The sequence below is a fragment of the Typopeltis vanoorti genome, chromosome 11 (assembly GCF_054136105.1).
Source record: "Typopeltis vanoorti isolate ZY-2024b chromosome 11, IOZ_Tvanoo_1.0, whole genome shotgun sequence".
NCBI lineage: Eukaryota > Metazoa > Arthropoda > Arachnida > Uropygi > Thelyphonidae > Typopeltis > Typopeltis vanoorti.
Window position 1 is genome coordinate 5,157,253 of NC_143559.1, and position 19,894 is coordinate 5,177,146.

Genomic DNA, 19,894 nt, shown 5'->3' on the forward strand with positions numbered 1-19,894 from the left:
ACACTATGATACTGCTCGACTTTGTCAAGGCATTTGACAGAATACCACATGAAAAACTATTACAAAAACTGGAGAGGATGGGAATGGATAGTAGCATATAGAGGGATGGCTGATGGATAGACACCAAAGAGTAGTATATGGTGGGGTGGAGTCTAGGAGAATGACAATGACTAGTGGAGTGCCTCGGGGGTTTGGTACTAGGACCACTATTTAATTTGTATATCAATGACATAACCCCACATATTTAAGAGAAGGGGATATAAAGGTGATGTAGATATCCTGCAGGATGATTTAAATAAATCGACACTGTGGGCAAAGGATGATGATTGTCAATTGAATGTTGTAAAATGTAAGGTTATGCACTTTGGATTGAAAAGGTTGAATATGGTGCATCGTATTGATGGTATTGGTTTGCAGGAAATTCATGAGACTTGGGGATAATGGTGGTCAAAGTTCAGAGGGCATATTGCAAAAGTTCGTAAAATATCTCAATGAATTACTTGGATGTTGCAATCCATTGACAAGGTCATTGATATAACAGTTAAATAATACAGGTCCCAATACTGAGCCCTGTGCAACCCCACATGTAATGTTTGCTTGATACTGCTTCCTCATACATAATTCTATGTTTTCCATCAGATTGCCCAGTGCATTTCACACTAACCTGATATCTAAACCTGTATGCTGTAACTTAAAATATCAAGCTTATCAAGTGCACCCTGTCAAATGCCTTTGTAAAATCCAAAAAAAAAAAAAAAATGCAAATACTCTATTTTAAAATTTTAATTTGATATATTTTTCAAACATTATTTCTATATTTCTTCTGCTTCATATTTTCCAGTCAATAGAAGAATATTAAAATAATTCCATGTACTGGTTGCAAAACATAAACTGTTATATAGATAATCTCTTTTCTGAAAACAGTGCACTATAATAATTATGAGAAGCCTTGTTCTAATAATTAGTAAAGAGATAACATGAATTTCAGTTTTTCCTTATCTTACAGAATTAGGTTTACTGAGCAAAGGAAACTCTTCTGTTTTGGATACAAATACTCGAAAGAGTGCTATAGGTGTTTTAGTGTTTGCTTGTAATCGCATGACAGTCCGGAGAAATCTGGATCAGCTGTTAAAGTAAGTAATTTTAGAAAGCTTTATAGGAGTTTAATTTAAATAAAGATAAAATAATTATTTGAAATACTCTATTCATATATATGCATTGCTTTGAATAAAAGCTTATTATAATATAGTCAAACCTTTATTGTCCTTTTCATTTTAGATGAATTTCACTCGTTTCCAGTTAACATTACTGACACCTGTTGCTATATAACTTCATATATTGCAAAATTCTGGAGTAATTAATAAAGTAATATTCTCATGAATTCAGATCAAATATCTTCTTTTCTTTCATCCATCATATTTTTTTTTTTTTTTTTTTTTTTCATTATCTTCCTGGTTTTTCTTTCATTGTGGCATTTCTTCTTGATGGTCTTTCCTAGTTCTGGTATTTTTTAAAAATCATTTTTATTATTAGTGTATCATTTAATTCTTTCGATGTTTGTTTGTATAGCTTTGTATAACTTGCTGCTTTTCTAATGTGTGGTGGAACCCCACATAATGAATACTTTGGACTACAAAATTTTTACTAATGAATTACTGTCTTTCGCTTCAGCTAATGAAATTTCATTACATAATGAAATTGCTATGAAATGAAAGGAATCCTGATTTATGTAAAAACAAGTCAGCTGAGGTGGTGTATCAGCCACTCACACTGTAGTATGTCGTGTAAGCTCACTAATTGCTATACTGTGCAGGAAGCACGGTATAGCAATGTAATTGACTGTACTGTACATTGAGTGTACAGTGTAGTTAATGATTAAAAATTACATCACTATACTGTACAGCATTAATATATACTGCACTACATTTTAATTTAAATTTAGGTTAAAAATTATATTAAAAGATTTAAGAACAGAAATACATGGATTCTGGGAGCTTGGAAATTATCTAGTTCCATTAAAATAAATTATATTTATTAGTATTGTTTAAATAATAAAACAAATGACCTTGTAGAATGAATTAATTTTGCTACACATAGTTCACTGTTTTCATTTCTGCTACAGTGATGTTCTTATCTTTTCCTCTGTATATTCTTCACTTCTATATTACAATATTGAATTTGATATGCATTCTTAGTTTGCTTTTTTTTGTGGCTGTTGGGTCTGAGCATATTGTTTCCATGTTGTTTACTTTATTTATTAATTTATTTATTTTAATAGCTATATCTAAATCTTTATTGTAACTTATTTTATCTCCAAAACAATTAAAATCATTAATTTATTCAGTTATTTTGTTTGCTTCAGTTGGATATTTTGTCCTTGGAATTCCATTATATTTTATTTAAATTAATTTAATATTAAATAATATATTATTTAATATTAATTTTATATTTGGCTGGCCTGGTTGACTGAGTGGTTAGCGTATCCACTCTCCAGCCAAAAGGCTGCAGGTTCGAATATCGCCGGGGGGCATAGATGTTTGTGATTGTCTGTGAAAATACTAGTGGTGATGGACAGTAGATGGAGTTGGTATAGATGGATGAATGAGGTTGAGTGGTGGAGACGGAGAGTTTGATTTATTATCCCCTTAACTTAGTAATTTGTGTCATTATTAAATTTAAGTTATATATTATCTTCTGCTAGTATATTCATTTTCTCCATATATCACTTGATCATTTGCAAAGATCAGGATGTTGAAAATAAAATTATTTCCTGCTTGAATTCCTTCTTTGTTGTTTATCCTCCATTCTTTGAATATGCAAACTCAACATTACAATGAAAATAGGCTCCATCTTAAGTAGTATTAATGAAAAATGAAGTCAAACCTGCACAAGAACTGCAAGCGTACCACATTGAGATAAGTAATTACCAAGACTAGATTAAAACCGGTGAGATTCTGCTGAATAATGAATATAAGATGTTATTTTGGGACAATGATGCCAGCCTATTGACCATTGTTTGCGAAGTGGTTAACGTGCCTGAACTTCTTTGATTTCCGTTTTTTAAATTTAAGTTTCTCTTCCTTTATCATTAAACCCTAGTTGTGCAAGAAGTGTGGTGTGTGACAAGCCATACATTACAAGAATATCATGCATGATCTCACACAAATTGTTCACATGCCTGCCTAAATATCTAATAACTCTACTATTCTTTTAAATCTCTTCCTTACAAGTGACGTAAGTGTACTGTGGATGAAATTGGTCCGGTCTGCAATTCATACCGTGGCCTAGTGTTTATTGCTTCTTCTATGGAGCAACACTGACTTATCAATGCTTTAGATCCAAGCATCTACACCAAACATGTCACAGATACAATTATTATTGAGGAGAACATTGAGTTCCATTCCTCTTTAAATTCTCTTCCTTTATCATTAAGCATTGATTGCCCAAGAACTGTATATATGTTTGTGACAAGCCAAACAATATAAGAATATCGTAGAGATAACTAGGTTTTATCGAAATCTCCATATTCCTTTTCTGGGGATAGGGAACGAATAAAAATAAACAATCTGATGCTTAAATATAAAGAGCCAATAGGCTTCACTTCGGCAATGTAACATTATTTAAATTAATGGGATATTAAATCCCACATTGTTTCAAAACCGAACAAGAAACTCAAAGATCGGTAGCAAAGAGTTTCATGCCAAATATAGTAAACTATAAAAGTATCGACGAATACTAGCATAAACAAACTAGGGCAACTTGTAGCAAAAGTATTAATTTGGTCTACCTACTCACTGATGAGACCTCAATAAAGGTCGAAACTGGTCTGGGTAGTGACCTCCCACCATAATGTATAACATCATACATCTCCTAGGAGATGTGTTTTACATTATGGGAAATACTAAGAATAGTGATCAGACTTTACCCACCTTTGCTACGAGTTGCCCTAGTTTGTACTACGCACTTTAGCTTACGCTAGTATTCGCCAATACTTTTATAGTTTACTATATTCGGCATGAAACTCTTTGATTCCGATCTTTGAGTTTCTTATTCGGTTTTGAAAGCATGTGGGACTTAATATCCCCTCAATTTAAATAATCTAATGCTTTTTTTTTTACCCAAAGAACTTGAGCTCATTTATCTCTAACTTTAGGAAAATGCTGAACAGCTACTCTCCATTTCTAATCGTCAACAATACCATCACTGCTGATGATTTTGAAAGAATCAAGGTGAGGTATGACAAACATGTGCCATTATTTTGTGATCCTAAATCCTAACCACTATTATTAGGTGAGACATTGTGTTCTTAGTTGTAGAGTTAAAACTCTGGTTTCTGGGAGAAAAATTACTTGCTAGGGTCAGATATTGACTAACTTAGGAACTGGCTGATAAAAATCCTATAGTTGATGACTAGAATCAAACCTATATCAATATAGGTTTGATTATAGAAGTCTTCTGGCAATCTAACATTATGGAACCAGAAATGTTGCTACAGAGTTACAGCCATATATGTATACAAATTATCGACATGTCTAAAACTGATTTTAAAAGGATAAAATCAGGAAACTTGCATTCAGATTGCAGTTATGCTTTCTGTTCTCTTTCAGAGCTATTGGTTTTGACTTTTCCAGCTTTGCTTCCATCTCTTTTACACTTAGATGTTTCTCTTGCAATGTTACCTGTGAAAAACACAGTCTCCTGGCTTTGTATTTTCCCCTCCAATCAATGTCTCCTTTTGAATTTTTGCTAGAAGGAGATCAGAAAAACTTGTTAGAACTGGACAAGATTTTTTTAATCCTGGTTCTGATAGCATTTTTCTTATTGTTCTGAAGATGTATTTTCCAGAGTTGATGCCTGTTCTGTGTTTGCCCTTTTTATTCCTTCCTGTCTGACATATCTATCCTGCAGTCTGAAATGTACTCTCATGTTCAGCTCATTCCTAAGAAGAGTGACAAACAAATTACCATCTTTAATGGTAATTTGGTGATAAAGATCAAAGAGCCAGACCCAGTGGTTATACTAAGGTTGAAGTAATGCAGAAGTCATATTTTCTTATACGAGTAGCCAAAAGGTGTCGCACCTTGTTATTAAAATACTCTGGATTAGAGAAGGTTGTTGGAAGTTTGGATAAAGGATTAAACCAAGTATATAATTTCTTAGTATCTTTAATTTATAGTATAAGCAAGTGGAAAAACTTCAAACATTGATGTCATGTCATGCATGTGATGCTGGTTAGGATTGAGAAAGAAGTTATTGACATTTTTCTGAATGAAGATTTGCTGGTTGTAGTTATTTGGGAATACTTCATGAGAAAGTCTGTTCCTATAGGATGATGGAATAAAAGAGAAACAGGATAAGCAGGTTCAGTATGCTTCCAGTTGCACTGAAAAGTGCAACTGCAAGTATACTGACAACCACTGCTCTTGTTTTAACAGGCTCAACAGAAAGTAGAGAAATCTTTGTTGCCAGTTTAGTGGAGCAGTGGCCATGAAAGTACCTGTAGAACAGATGCAGAGCTTAAGCACTATCTCTCTGAGATGAAGGTTGAAATGAGTCTGTAGGGAGAGATCATCTAAACAGAATTGCTCTTTTCTGGACAGCACAAGAATTTTTAGGGAGGTTTTAGGCACCACCTGAAACATGTTAGTTTGTGAGTAAAAAAGCTTAATAATAATCCTTTGTGGCATATTAAGGGCTATTAATGAAACCTAATATGTAAGTTTTCATCATATATGTGTGTGTGTATATATATATATATATATATCAAAAATAATAAAACTGTAGTCCTCCCACAATACTAATGCTATAGGTTTATAACCATTGGTGGGAAGTTCTACCACTGAATCATACACCCTCTAAGTATGAATAATTTTTCGTCTTCCATTATATCAGGTGCCCTCAACAAGTCCCAGGTTCAGAAACCATTGCAACATCATTCTATTTCGTTCACTTGGAAAAATGTTCTTCATCCAGAAGGGTTTGGAATGGTTGTCAGGATCCTCAAAATCTTGAAAAGAACTCAATTCAGGGGTTATTCTAGTAGATACAACAATAATACCGATTCAGTAACAGCACCTCCTGATAGATGTCATACAGACATCTATCAGGAGGAATGATTGACTATCACGGTTACCCTCACAAAACTTTGGAGTGTTTACAAGGAGCAATTTTGGAGTTGGACCACCTCCATATCCCAAACAAAGAGATCTGATCCAGAATGAAACACCAAAGGGGAGAATACTCGTACATAGGGTTTGTCACCTAGTTCCCATCAAGAATATCAACGGATGATATATTTGGTTGTAACCAGGAATTCTTATCTGTTGATGACATGTACATGTTTAGATGTACTTTTAATACACCTAAACCATCAACATCTGTGAAAGCTGGATATCTGAAGTGTCCAGTTACCTTCCCGAACCTTCTGTGCTGATTTAAATGCCAAAATGTTTGGTAATTCTCAAACTGTATGTTGTGGCTCTGCCATTTATATGGCAGTAAAGAACATGAGAACTTGAACTGTAAGAGAAAGATCCCAAAATGCCCTAATTGTCTGTGTGAGAGAGAGAGAGAGAGAGAGAGAGAGATCACTCTGCTTATTCCTGAGCAGTGCATCCCTTACCAAGGGGCATATAAGCAGTATGCTCTACCACAAAAATAGCAACATCTAGCGATAAACCTTCCTATGCTCAGAAAGTGTCAGTAGGGACTTTGACATATGTGTCAATCCTGCCATCTTATAACTAAAACATCCTTGAATGGCACAATTTACTTCCTGTCTCTGTCCAATGGTGTATAAAAAGAAAATCAGTATGGTCTCATTCTATAGGACAGGGGTGTTCAGGTCGATCTCTTGTGTATTCCTCCTTACTTACAAATTTAATTAAAACTGAAAACATAATATTTTATTTATCATTATTTTGTATTATTTTTAATTCGCTTTAAGTGTATTGCTATTGTTTATTTATTTTTCGTTAAAATTGTCAAATCAGTAATTTTCTTATAAGTCCGGGGTAAATGAATTAATTTGGATCAGTGGAAGTCAAACAGCGAGCCGAGTGAATATGATTATAAGCAAAGTGTAAAAACTCGATTGTAGCTTAAATATTAAATATTCCAAAGCACATTACATAGATTTTTTACTTAGGTTAAGTCCCATGTGAATATTGTAAAAAAATAAACTTTGTTTGTCTCGGTATAGTTTGTGTTAGATGTTTTTGTAAATAACTCTTTTGAAGCTAACTGTATATACTGCTTTAATAAGAATATGTTAGAGTGTTAAAAACAAAGGCAATGTTTTTGTTGCCGAAGCTGTACATGGCAGCATTAGAAAGATTGTTATTGAAACTTGTATGTATGAGAAAGTCTTGCAGGCTCTAAGTGTAAACATCTCCGAAGTCAGTCAGAAAGAGTTCAAACAACTTTCCGATGGCCGGCAACTTACAATCAAAAGAAAGTGGAGGAGAACAAAAGGCGTGCCAAACTTGAAACTTAAGATGAAAGACTCATACCGATTCTTTGGGGGTTGCCAAACTTCATGCGAGGTCTCAGAGGAGGCCTAATAAAAAGGGACTGAAGCAAGCAGAAGGGGTCCCGGTTCCAGAATTGCTGTCAGAGAGGAGGATGCCCGGTCCAGAGTCGCAGTCAGAGAGACTGCCCGGATCCACGTTACTTGAGAGAGGAGTTTCCCGCTTCCAGAAAGGAACTTCTTGGTTCGAGATGTTGCTAGAGAGAGACTACTTCTAGGCCGCAGACAAGGTTTCAAATTGCCAAAAGGAAGAGTTCAATTGCCAGAGAAAAGTTTCCAGGCCAGGTTAATGTCAGACATTCACCAGTGTGTTGCATTTTCATTACAATTTGATGAATCAAACGACTTCACTGATATTGCTCAGTTAATGGTATTTATTCGCATGGTATTTCAAGATTATTCAAGTAAAGAACTTTTGAAAATTATACCATTATTGGGAAGGACTAGGGGAGAAGACCTTTTTTTGGCATTTGATGAATTTGTGAAACAACACAAACTTCCGCTTTTTAAACTTGTGTCTATTCCTACTGATGGTGCTCCTGCACTGATAGGTAATAAATCGGACTTCATTTCATTATGTAAAAACGATGACAAATATCCAGATTTTTTAATGTACCATTGTATTATTCACCATCAAGTACTGTGTAGTAAAAGATTAAACACAAAAGATGTTTTGGATATTACATTTAAAAATGTAAAATCTGTTCGAGAAAAAGCCTGCAACAGGCGGATGATGATAGGGAACTCTGAACAATAATGTTCTGCTGAGCCAGCGAACATTATTGTTCGCTGACTCAGCAGAAGTCAATTTTTAGAAAGATTTCTTGTATTAATGAACGATATAAAAAATTTTCTTGGTGAAAAAAGGAGATATTTATCCACATTTGAGTGATAAAAGATGGTTGTTACACTTATCATTTTTAGTAGATTTCTGTACGAAATTAAGCAATTTAAATTTAGAGTTACAAGGTAGAGATAAAAATTTAATTGACATGTTAAGTTCAATAAAAACTTTCCAACAATACTTACTTTTATTAACGAAAAATATAAATGACTGCAAATTTAGACATCTCCCATACTTATTAAAATTTTTTGAACAAAATCAAGAAATGCTTCGCTATGATTTAAAAGAATTTATTAGTGAAATAGAATTAGTCGAGGAAGAAATAAATTCAAGATTTAAAGATTTTAATAAAACTGAAATGATTGTATATATTATCAATAATCCATTTCAAGAAAACTTGAACATCACAGAAATTTCAAATAAAATTAGTGGACTGTTTGATATAAACCAAGCTGAAGTAGAACTTGAGATAATAAACATTCAGAATAGTTTATATTTAAAATCAATAAACAATGAAGTCATTCGGAAGTATGCACATGAAAAATTCTGTCGTGTTTTGGATCGACATACTTGTCAGAGAATCCGCTTTTTCAAATATGACAGTCATGAAAAATCAATTAAGAAACGGAATTACAAATGATCATTTGGATGATTGTCTGTGATTGGCCACTTCATATCAACTTGACTATGAAAATATTGCGAGGCCCAAACAATGCCAAATTTCACATTAACTTTTTTTTTTTTTAATCAACCAGCATTTCCTGTAACTTGTGAGTTTGTAATCAATCTGTTGTTTTTTCTAACTTTGGTTTTCCAAAATAGAGAAATATTTTAGTTAAGATAAAAAGCCAAATGGCTAGTTTTCTGGCACCTTAATATAGAAAATAAGGGGATAAACATCCTTTGTTGTTTTATAGCCAGTAAGCGAAACTAAAAATCAATAACTGCGATCTATAAGTTTCATGCCGAAAAACTATCGCCGATGGTTTTTCGACATGAAACTTATAGATCGCAGTTATCGATCTTTAGTTTCGCTTACTGGCTATAAAACAATAAAGGATGTTTATCCACTTATTTTCTAGAGAAATATTTTATTCCAATATATTTATTTTTTGTTGTATTAAAATAATTAAAAGTGATAAATAAATTTTTAAATACACAAATAGAGTTTTTAGTTGTGTATTTTATTTTTAGTTCTTTATTTGTGCGTAATCAGATATCAGGTTGGGGGAACATGATCTATATAAGAGAGTAGATCGCCAAATAACTTTTTATAGAAAAGTAGCTCACGTAGTGTAAAAGGTTGGACCACTGCTTTAGGACATACCAAAAACGGTTTCTGCTATATGAAAATCTGTTAATCAAAAAAATAATGGAATGTTCTCTGCAGAATCTTTAGTGGATCATGAAATGGCGTAGCTCTGCTCTCCCAGAAGCACATACCATAATTATGCTTGAAAGGAGTCCAGTTTCATGTTGTTTTGTATATTTTCCCTGAAATGACTGTTCACAATTGTCAAAAAAGAAAAAATGAAAAAGAAAAGACTAATGAAAACAATACCTCTGAACATACAGCCAGATGATGCCACCAAAAGCAGAAATAATAGAAACATTCTTACTATGGAATGGTCGTAAATTCTGACAAAACATAGATGCCATCAAGGCTCTTTTACAGAACAAGCCAGTATGCTTCTGCCTGTAGGAAACTTCACCAAAGCTGAGTGAGGACCTGACACTACAAAATGTTACCATCATTTATAAAGAAAGGACAGGGGATTGATTTGCCTACAGAGGAGATGCCATCCTTGTGGGCAAACATACTCCTTTCCAGCAAATCCCACTTAATACCAGTATAGAAACAGTTGCTGTCTGACTCTCAGTTGGAACTCTTAATAATAGTATGCTGGATCTACCTTCCTCCTGCTGCAAATATTTCTCAAGATGACCTTGGTGACATCATATTGCAGTATTAAATCCTCTTTTTACTTTTAATGGAGGATTTAAATAGACACAACATTATGTAGGATTATGCCTGCATAAACATAAGAGGAAGAGTTGTTGAATGTATGCTGGACAAAAATAATCTTTCCCTTTAAACCCAAGAAAGCAACATCTTCCATATGCCTGCTCGAACATTCACTGCCATCAACTTAGCTTTCTACTCACTCTCCCGTTTTCCACTGTTTATGTCGGAAACTGATGAAAACCTATTTGGAAGCCCTCACTTTCCCATGAAACCCACTTTTCTTCACGATCAACCATGTACTACATCACAAATATCACAGTGAAGAATTGAGCAAGCAGACTAGTCCACCTTTTTATCATTTGCAAAATTTGATTCTCTAATGTTTAACTTTTTTTTTTTTAAATCAGTAATGCAGTGAATCATGTAACAGAGTGCATTATATAAGCAGATGCAGTTGCATTTCCAAAAATATCTAGTTGTTTTCCACATTTCTCTAGGCCACAGTGGAATGATGATTGCACAGCAGCCAAAGAAGACCAGAATAAAGCTTAGGATATGTTTGGCAGATACCCCCACAGCATCAGACCTAATTGCTTTCAAACATGCTAGAGCCACAAGACACATTCAAAGACAAAAAGAATTGTAGATCTAATACACATCAACCAACACTAAATAAGTCTGGGATAAAATCCCAAAAATGAAAGGCAGATATACCATCCACTGACTCTCCATCCTAGAACATAATGGTTGCACAGTTGCTAATCCAACAGCGATTGCCAAACACACTTGGAAAGATGTTCGTTGAAACATCGAGAGCATCCTCTTAATCTCCCGAGTTCCTAGTAGAAAAATGCAATGAAAAAACAAATTGTTTTCTTTGAGCAGTACTGGGGAATACAGGCCATTCGCAAAAGAAGAAAACATGAAAGTTATTTAATTGTCTCCCAACTTTTGTTGGACCAGACAACGTTATTATTAACATCTGACTTCCATGGAGTCAGAGACTCATTTTGTGAAGTACACAAAACTGATTCAGTATGTCTACTAGTGACATTGCCTGCCCATTTTGGTTGGATGTGCTGTCGTGTGACTTATGCAGCCTCGGCTACAAAGTTCTCATCACTTTGACAGTATGATTGCATTTTTATCAATATATGAAAGTTTTAAGAGTGCATAGCGCATCAGCATTGGTCCAATGCAATTAATTGTACCAAATTTGCATAGAGTGTGGGGGACAATGTGTTTGTTTTAAGATGTATTACAAAACAATAAAAGAGAATGTTCTATTTGGTTTGTATATTTGAATTACTCAAAGGCGTAAATATGTGAACCATCATTTATGTGAAAATGAGAAATGTAAAGGAAAGAATAAGTGAGTAGAAATACTTTCTTTAATGGTAATGGAATTATTAATACTGTAATTAACATTTGTGATATTTGTGTCCTATAAGTTGCTGGGTAGAGTGAATAGCATGTGATCCTATAAAGTCTAGACATGAATAAGTGAATTTATGATAGCATAATTTTAAAAAAATTGCAAGGAGAGGGAAAGAGATTTCTTTGCAAAGTATAAATAACTAACGAATAATAAACAGCCACTATATACATTTAGTAGTTCAGTTAAAAACTATAGGAGAGGCTAATCCAATGAAAACTAATAATGTTGATCAGATGATTAATTTATGTGTGGCAGGAAAACGTGGTTTGATTGAGCAGCAAATCATCTTCTAAAGTTTGTTGTGCATGTTATGTCTATTTCTATGGTATGTGTATAATTTGCTTCATTTTCTAAGAATTTTCTTTTGTTTGCTGGGACTCGGTATACATTTTACACTTTCACACAATGAGAATATACATAATATCTGATCATTATAAGAATTACCACACTTTCGGAAATCCTACATTCATTAGTTTTATTTATTTATTTTCATTTTTTTTTTTTTTTTAATTTAGTGTCAGAGGCTCTTCTGTCTTATCAATAATAGATATCTCTCACATGCTAGTATTTTGTTGTAGACCAACTTCTTATAATACACAGAAGTATTCATTTTTATACAGGAATAGATACATTTTCACTATGTCTAACTGGCAATTAGTTTACGGAATTAACAACGCATATAAAGTATATTAATTAAAGGTAACTTTAATGAATAACTTCTATATTTCGGCAACGTCACATTGCCATCTTCAGGAACATAAAGATATGGTATGTGCACTCAAGAACTAACACAAACCAGATGAGGAAGAAAGCAAGAAACTAATATTGTTCCTAAAGTCCTAATGGTGCCCTCTTGCGGGCTAATTTGGTAGTCTTGGCAGTTGGGCTGAAGTTCTCATAATGAAAGTCTCCCAAATTTGGGGCAATTTCATGCACCCAAATTTGTTGAGGTTAGGAACGTTTTTTAGAGCTGCTGAAGATTCTTTGAATAATCTTTCGTATTTAAACTTGCTGCGATGAATTATTTTTGTTTTCTTCCAACGAATTTTATGGTGGGTATCTAAGGCATGGTCTGCCAGCCCAGAGCGGCTGTACTGGTGAAACCGGATGTAGTCTTGGTGTTCTGAAATCCTGATATTTGTTGTTCTGCCTGTTTGGCCAAAATAGGACAATTTGCAGCTGCAAGGGACCCGGTATACACTAGGTAGGTCTAGGGGAAGTGGTTGGTCTTTGGTAGAGCAGATAAGGGATGCCAACTTTTTATATGGTCTGTAACAGGAAGTAAGGTCATATTTTTTGAGGATATTGGTTATTTTCTCAGCGGTGCCCTGGATGTAGGGGATGGTGATAGACTTGGTGTAATCTTTATTGTGGAGGGGGGGGGGAGAGGGGTTGTGGTTTACAGGTTTTAGTATTTTTTGGATTTTTTTGGGGTTATAGCCATTGGCTAAGAAAGTGTTGAGGATGTGGTTTAGTTCAATAGTCAAGGCCTTGTCATCTGAGCAGATTAATTTTGCCCTGTTATATAGTGTTTTTATCATCCCATATTGTTGTGAGGGGGGGGGGATTGCTGGTGAATGTATCTGCCAGTGTGGGTGGGTTTTCTGTAAACAGAGAAAACCAAAGATCCGTCAAGCTGGCGGGTGATTAAAGTGTCTAGGAAGGAGAGGGTGTTGTTTTCCTCTTTTTCTAAGGTGAACTGGACTCTGGGGTGTTGGTTGTTTAAGTGTGCTAGGAAGGAGTGGAGTGTGTCTGAGCCATGTGGCCAAATAGCAAACACGTCATCCACATAACGAAGCCAAATAGTGGGTTTTTGTGGGGCGGAGTTTAAGGCTTTCTCTTCAAATGTCTCCATAAAGAAATTGGCCAAGGGTGGGGAAAGTGGTGAACCCATGGCTGTCCCCTCTATCTGTTTGTAGAACTTTCCTTGCCAAACGAAATAGCCTGAGTTCATTGTGAACTGAAATAGGGCTGAGATATCGGGAGGAAACTTGGCTTGGATGAGCTCAAGGATTTCTTTGAGTGGGACATTAGTGAATAGGGAGGAGACGTCAAAACTGACCATTATATCAGTGTGTTGGAGTGTGAGGTTTTCTATACTGGCTTTAAAGTGGGCCGAGTTTTTTATGTGTGATGGTGTGTTGCCAGTGTAGTGTGTGAGCGTTTTGGCTAATTTATATGTGGGGAAATCAATGCCATCCACTATGGGACGCAATGGCACATTTTGTTTATGTATTTTTGGGAGTCCATATAATCGGGGGGGGTCTAGAGTTATAATGTTTAAGTTTGTTGGTGACTTCCACAGGCCAAGAAGTGACTTTCTTAAGGAGTCTGTGGATAGTTCTAATCTGAGAGCTGGTCGGATTATATTCAATGGGGAGGTAAGTAGTACGGTCTAGTACTAAAGAATTTAGCTTACCTTTGTAGTCTTTTTGATTGAGTACCACAGTGGCGCTTCCCTTATCAGCTTTGGTGATTACTATTTATTTGTTGTTTTTCAATTCTTGTAGGGCTGTATATTCGTTTTTGGATAAGTTGGATTTTGGAGGTTTGGCTTTAGTGAGAACACCAACTACATCCAGTCTTACGTTGTTGGCGATATGGTTAGGCAGGTTGCGAATTCCACGCTCTATTTGGATCATTATTTCTTCAGCAGGTATCCTTTTAGGAGCTAGGGTGAAATTGTGACCACGTGAAAGTGCGGTGAGTGCTTCAGGCTTTAAAACTGCCGACGAGAGGTTGACTACAGTGTTGTGGTGGCTGAGGTATGGAAGTAGAAGTCTTTGTCAGGTTTTCGTATTTTTTTACGTGCCGACTACTTATTTTTTCGAATTCCTTTCTTGCCGATGCGCATGAGATGTCATGAAGTATAGACCATAGATCAAGGCCGAGTGTATTCGAAAGCTCTTCCTCTAGCGCCCGTAAGGTTTTGTTTTCATCGGCAAGGAGAATGCGTGTCGCGGTAATTTGTTCTCTTAACAGGGCGAAGCTAGTTAAAACCTGTAAACCACAACCCCCCTCCACAATAAAGATTACACCAAGTCTATCACCATCCCCTACATCCAGGGCACCTCTGAGAAAATAACCAATATCCTCAAAAATATGACCTTACTTCCTGTTACAGACCATATAAAAAGTTGGCATCCCTTGTCCACTCTACCAAAGACCAACCACTTCCCCTAGACCTACCTGGTGTATACCAGGTCCCCTTGCAGCTGCAAATTGTCCTACTTTGGCCAAACAGGCAGAACAACAAATATCAGGATTTCAGAACACCAAGACTACATCCGGTTTCACCAGCACAGCCGCTCTGGGCTGGCAGACCATGCCTTAGATACCCACCATAAAATTCGTTGGAAGAAAACAAAAATAATTCATCGCAGCAAGTTTAAATACGAAAGATTATTCAAAGAATCTTCAGCAGCTCTAAAAAACGTTCCTAAGCTCAACAAATTTGGGTGCATGAAACTGCCCCAAATTTGGGAGACTTTCATTATGAGAACTTCAGCCCAACTGCCAAGACTACCAAATTAGCCCACAAGAGGGCACCATTAGGACTTTAGGAACAATATTAGTTTCTTGCTTTCTTTCTCATTTGCTTTGTGTTAGTTCCTAAGTGCACATACCATATCTTTATGTTCCTGAAGATGGCAATGTGACGTTGCCGAAATATGGAAGTTATTCATTAAAGTTACCTTTAATTAATATACTTTATATGCGTTGTTAATTCTGTAAACTAATTACCAGTTATGTCTGTTTAAGAAGACTAGAATAAAAATGTCCCTATATTTACTAAAATAAAGAGCCAAAAGGCTTCACTTCGGCGATGCAAATTTATAAAAATTAAGAGGATATTAAATCCAGCATTATTTCAAAGCCGAATATAGAAACTATGAAAGTTTCATATGAAATTTGACTAGAGAGCTTACTGGAATACACACACCGATATTTGCGAGTTGCCCTAGCCGGACCTTATAGGAGAAATGATTACTATGCCCAAGCGTCCATATATTCCCCTCCTATTGGTCCATTTTGAAAAGGTTTCGCTGGCCTGACAGCTGTTTCAGACTGGTTGGTTTTCATCAGAGACCAGGCAGAAATCTTAAAAGAGCAAAAACTCTCAGTACTGAGAAACTGGAAAATGGACCAATAGGAGGGGAATATATGGAAGCTTGGGCATAGCGATCATCTCTCTTATAAGGTCTGACTAGGGTAACTTGTAAATATCGGCAAATGCATTCCCATAATCTCTCTGGTCAAATTTCATATGAAACTGTCATACTTCCTATATTCGGCTTTGAAATAATGCTGTATTTAATGTCCCTATAATTGTTAAAATAACTTTCCAACTTCAAAAGATGCTATACTGCACAATCAAGATAAACAAGTTGCTTTCTTTATCACTAAATACAGTAAACAGACATTTAACATCTGTGTACTATATTATTATTACATGACACCTCCAGGGAGTCCAAAGACTCATCAAAGGAGGGCACCTGGTCTACAGCTCTTCATCTCCACCATCTACAACGAACTGCAACTACCTTCATCATCTATACCAACTTCATCTACCTCCAACCACCACCACTAGTATTATCACAGATATCCATGCCCACGGTGGGATTTGAACCCGCAGACTTTTAGCTGGAGAGCAGATATGCTGATCACTCGGCCAACCAGGCCGGCAGTAGGTGGGATTCTGACTAGAGGCCTTCAGTCATAATCCCATGGATGGTAGCTTTGCAGCACTGGTCACCCAACTAAGCACCTGTACAGTGTCCGAACCTGCGGTTCGTCTCATACCGAGCAGGATTACTATCTCAACAACTAATCATCAGTAGGGTAAAACTAACCGGTCTCTCATGACGATCTAATATTTAGGAACAATTAGTATAGTTAAAGATGACTCGAATGACACACTTAATGGAAAAACATTTTTCTTCTACAGACTAGCTTCTGCATGCATGCAAACAGAACAGATTTATTGTAGTAGTAAACATAGCGGCTAAATAAACACATTTGTCCTAACATCCACTTTCAAATTTTCAATTCCAAAAAATATGTGTAGCAGTTGTTTATAATATAGTCATTGATACAGAAAGTGCTCGATTTATGAAAAGCAAAATAATATATATATATATATATATATCACTTGAAATCAGTTTCAATTGCATTTGAGATATTCGATATCATCCAGACACTTTTTTTAGAAATAAAATTAACATTTGTTAATTTTATTTCTAAAATTAACAAATGTTAATTTTAGAAATAAAATTCTACTGAAAAGAGGTGCAACTAACATGCCATATAAAATTAACCACATCACATATGCACTCATGATATAATTTTGTACTGTGGTAGAAGTTCCTTGAAATACAGTTGAATCCTTTAAATGACTGTCTAAAAGAGAATCATACTCATGAGCACATTTAAAAATTCTAAATTTCCTTGATTAGCCGAATCTTCAGACTCATCATGACCTCTTAAAGGAAGTGCTTGCTTAGCCAAATAGCATACAGCATCAATTAATCTTTTTTAAAATGTCTTTATTTTTTCTCTATCTGTTCATTATGACGGGCAACTTCAGTTACTCTTTGTCAATTGGGAGCACTCGGGTTTTTTCGCTGCTGCTGTTAAACGATTAAGCTCGGAATATCCATGCCTTCTCTCTGAAGAATAATAAACAAGGCCAGCAAAAAAAATGTCTTGACTGCACTTCACATCAGTTAACCATTCTACTGCATTGTATTGTGAAATAGAGAAGTGTTTCAATTACTCAGTTTTTGCATCTTTGTGCTTGCTCAGTAAATTTGGAAGAGGAGGACAAGGTTTACCTTCTTCAACTACAGTCATACAATCCACAAAAGTTCTGGCAGAAAACAGGACATTCATTAGATTGTCAACATTGTTTCCCATTGTAAATATGGAAAAAAAAGTTATGCATTTATGGAAAATTATTAATATTTAATATATATATTAAAAACTTGTCTATGTTACATGTAAAAATTTGGTTACCATGTCAGTTCACACTTCACGCATGCAAAACAGATGAAACTCACAAAACAAAAACAGCAACCCATGACAAATAACATTTGATTGGATTGGTTGATTGACACAATAACCAATCAACAGCATTGTCTCACCTTCTGGGTGGTTTAAAACCACTAGAATGCTAAAAATTTGACCCATTGTGCCACCTGTATGTCTGATTAAAGGGCTCAAAGGTATATGTATTTTGAACACACACCCAGGCTGTTAACGCAAATGTGATGCATTGTTTACATGTCGAAAAGTGTCCTCTTCATGAAGAATTATATATTATGTTAAATTTTAAGAATCACACAAAGCCAGGAAACAATTAGGGGAGTCTTTAATGGAAATAAATGCAAAAATATAATATTGGTGATATTGATATTCCATGGATGTGCACTGTGCACCTAGCACACCTGGAATATTCGCCCCTGATGTCTTCTACATTTACAACACACTAAGGTAATGCATTCCGCTCACCAGCCACTCTCCATACAAAGAACCTTCTCCTGACTCTACTGCACATCCTCCTTATACAGTTTCCAGGGATGGTCTCTTGTTCTATTACTCACTCCCATTCTATGAAAAATTTCTTCCATAATCGAAAGAAATTTTTCATAGAATGATATCATGGAACCCGATAACAACCCCTAACTAACTTATGTCTCGATCGCACCCCTCTCCCCACTTCTCCTATTCACAAGACTGCAATTTAGATTCTTTCGATCTGTCTTCGTACTCCACAATCCAAAGACTATTGACCATGTTTGTGAATCTTCTCTGGACTTTTTTTCTTAACATTCTCCTCACCATGAAAACTTGGTGACCAAATCTGTGCACAATAATTAATCCATATGAGACTTGATCAAGGCTTATACAGTGGAATCATAACCTCTTTATTTCTGCACATAATAGTCCTCTGCATCATTGCCATTATCCGATATTGATCACTGCACAAGTTGTACAATGTGGCCCCTGAATTTCAGGTCCTTGTCCACCACCACTCCCAGATCTCTCATCTCTTCTACCACCTTTAAAGTTTTGCCACCAAGTGTGTACTTTGCATCCCATCATTGCTTACCAAAATTTCAAAACCTTACACTTTGCAACATAGCTGACAGTTCCACTTTCCCATTCATAAGTCCTCCTGTAAGGCCATAACATCTGTTCGACTCTGCATTACTCTTCCAGTGTTGCATCATCTACAAACAGCTGCACATATCACCAGCTAAGCCCATCCCAATATCATTAATATACAATGATCCCGAAACTGATCCCTGTGGCACACCACTAGTGACTATCCTCCTTTGGGACACTGCGCATCCATATACCACTTTTTGACACCTATCTGACAGCCAGTCACTGATCCAACTCATTAGTCTATTATCTAATCCCATCTCTTTCAGTTTATTTAACATCTTGTCTTGTGGCAGTGTATCAAAAGCTTTTGCAAAATTGAAGTTTATCATTATATATGTATCTCCCTTGTCCAAGACGTTTGTCACCTTGTTAAAGCACGTAGTTAGTGAAACATGATCTCCCTTTAACAAACCCATGTTCACAACCACAAAGAATACAATACTGCTATTATCAACCCATTCTGTATTCTAGTTCTGAACAATCTCTTCGCTACCTTAACCATAACTCCAGATATACAGATTAGCCTATAATTTGTAGCCACAACCTTCGCACCGACTTTATGCAGTGGAACAATTTGCCTTCTTTCCACTCTCTTAGAAACTGTGCTGTTGTAAGACTTATTAAACAGGCATGCCAGTGCTATTGCCAATTCCTTGGAACATTCCCTTGAGAGACACATGCGGATATGTCATCAAATGCTATCACCTTGTGACATGTAGTTTATTTTTTTCGTCATATACTTTCTGTTCACTTTACAATTAAGCCACCCTCTCCTTTGTCTGCTACACTTGAGCTTTTCATGTTTGCAATCTGATGAGGATGAAACACTTATGAATTGTTCACTGTGAATACCTCAACAATGTCTCTGCAACAGTTACCATTCTGCCATTTTCATCCATTATCATCATTTTTCCTTCTACTTGCCACATATCTGAAAACTCTAGGGTT

At 35.7% G+C, this 19,894-nt stretch overlaps 1 protein-coding gene across 1 annotated transcript in view; it reads left to right on the top strand.

The window, feature by feature from the left end:
• Positions 1-19,894, top strand: part of Mgat1 (alpha-1,3-mannosyl-glycoprotein 2-beta-N-acetylglucosaminyltransferase) — a 328,989-nt gene that overhangs the window by 111,618 nt on the left and 197,477 nt on the right. Inside the window, exon 4 of the mRNA XM_090400969.1 lies at positions 1,007-1,133. Within this exon, the coding sequence (XP_090257095.1) occupies positions 1,007-1,133 (127 nt within the window). The remainder of the gene's footprint in view (positions 1-1,006; positions 1,134-19,894) is intronic.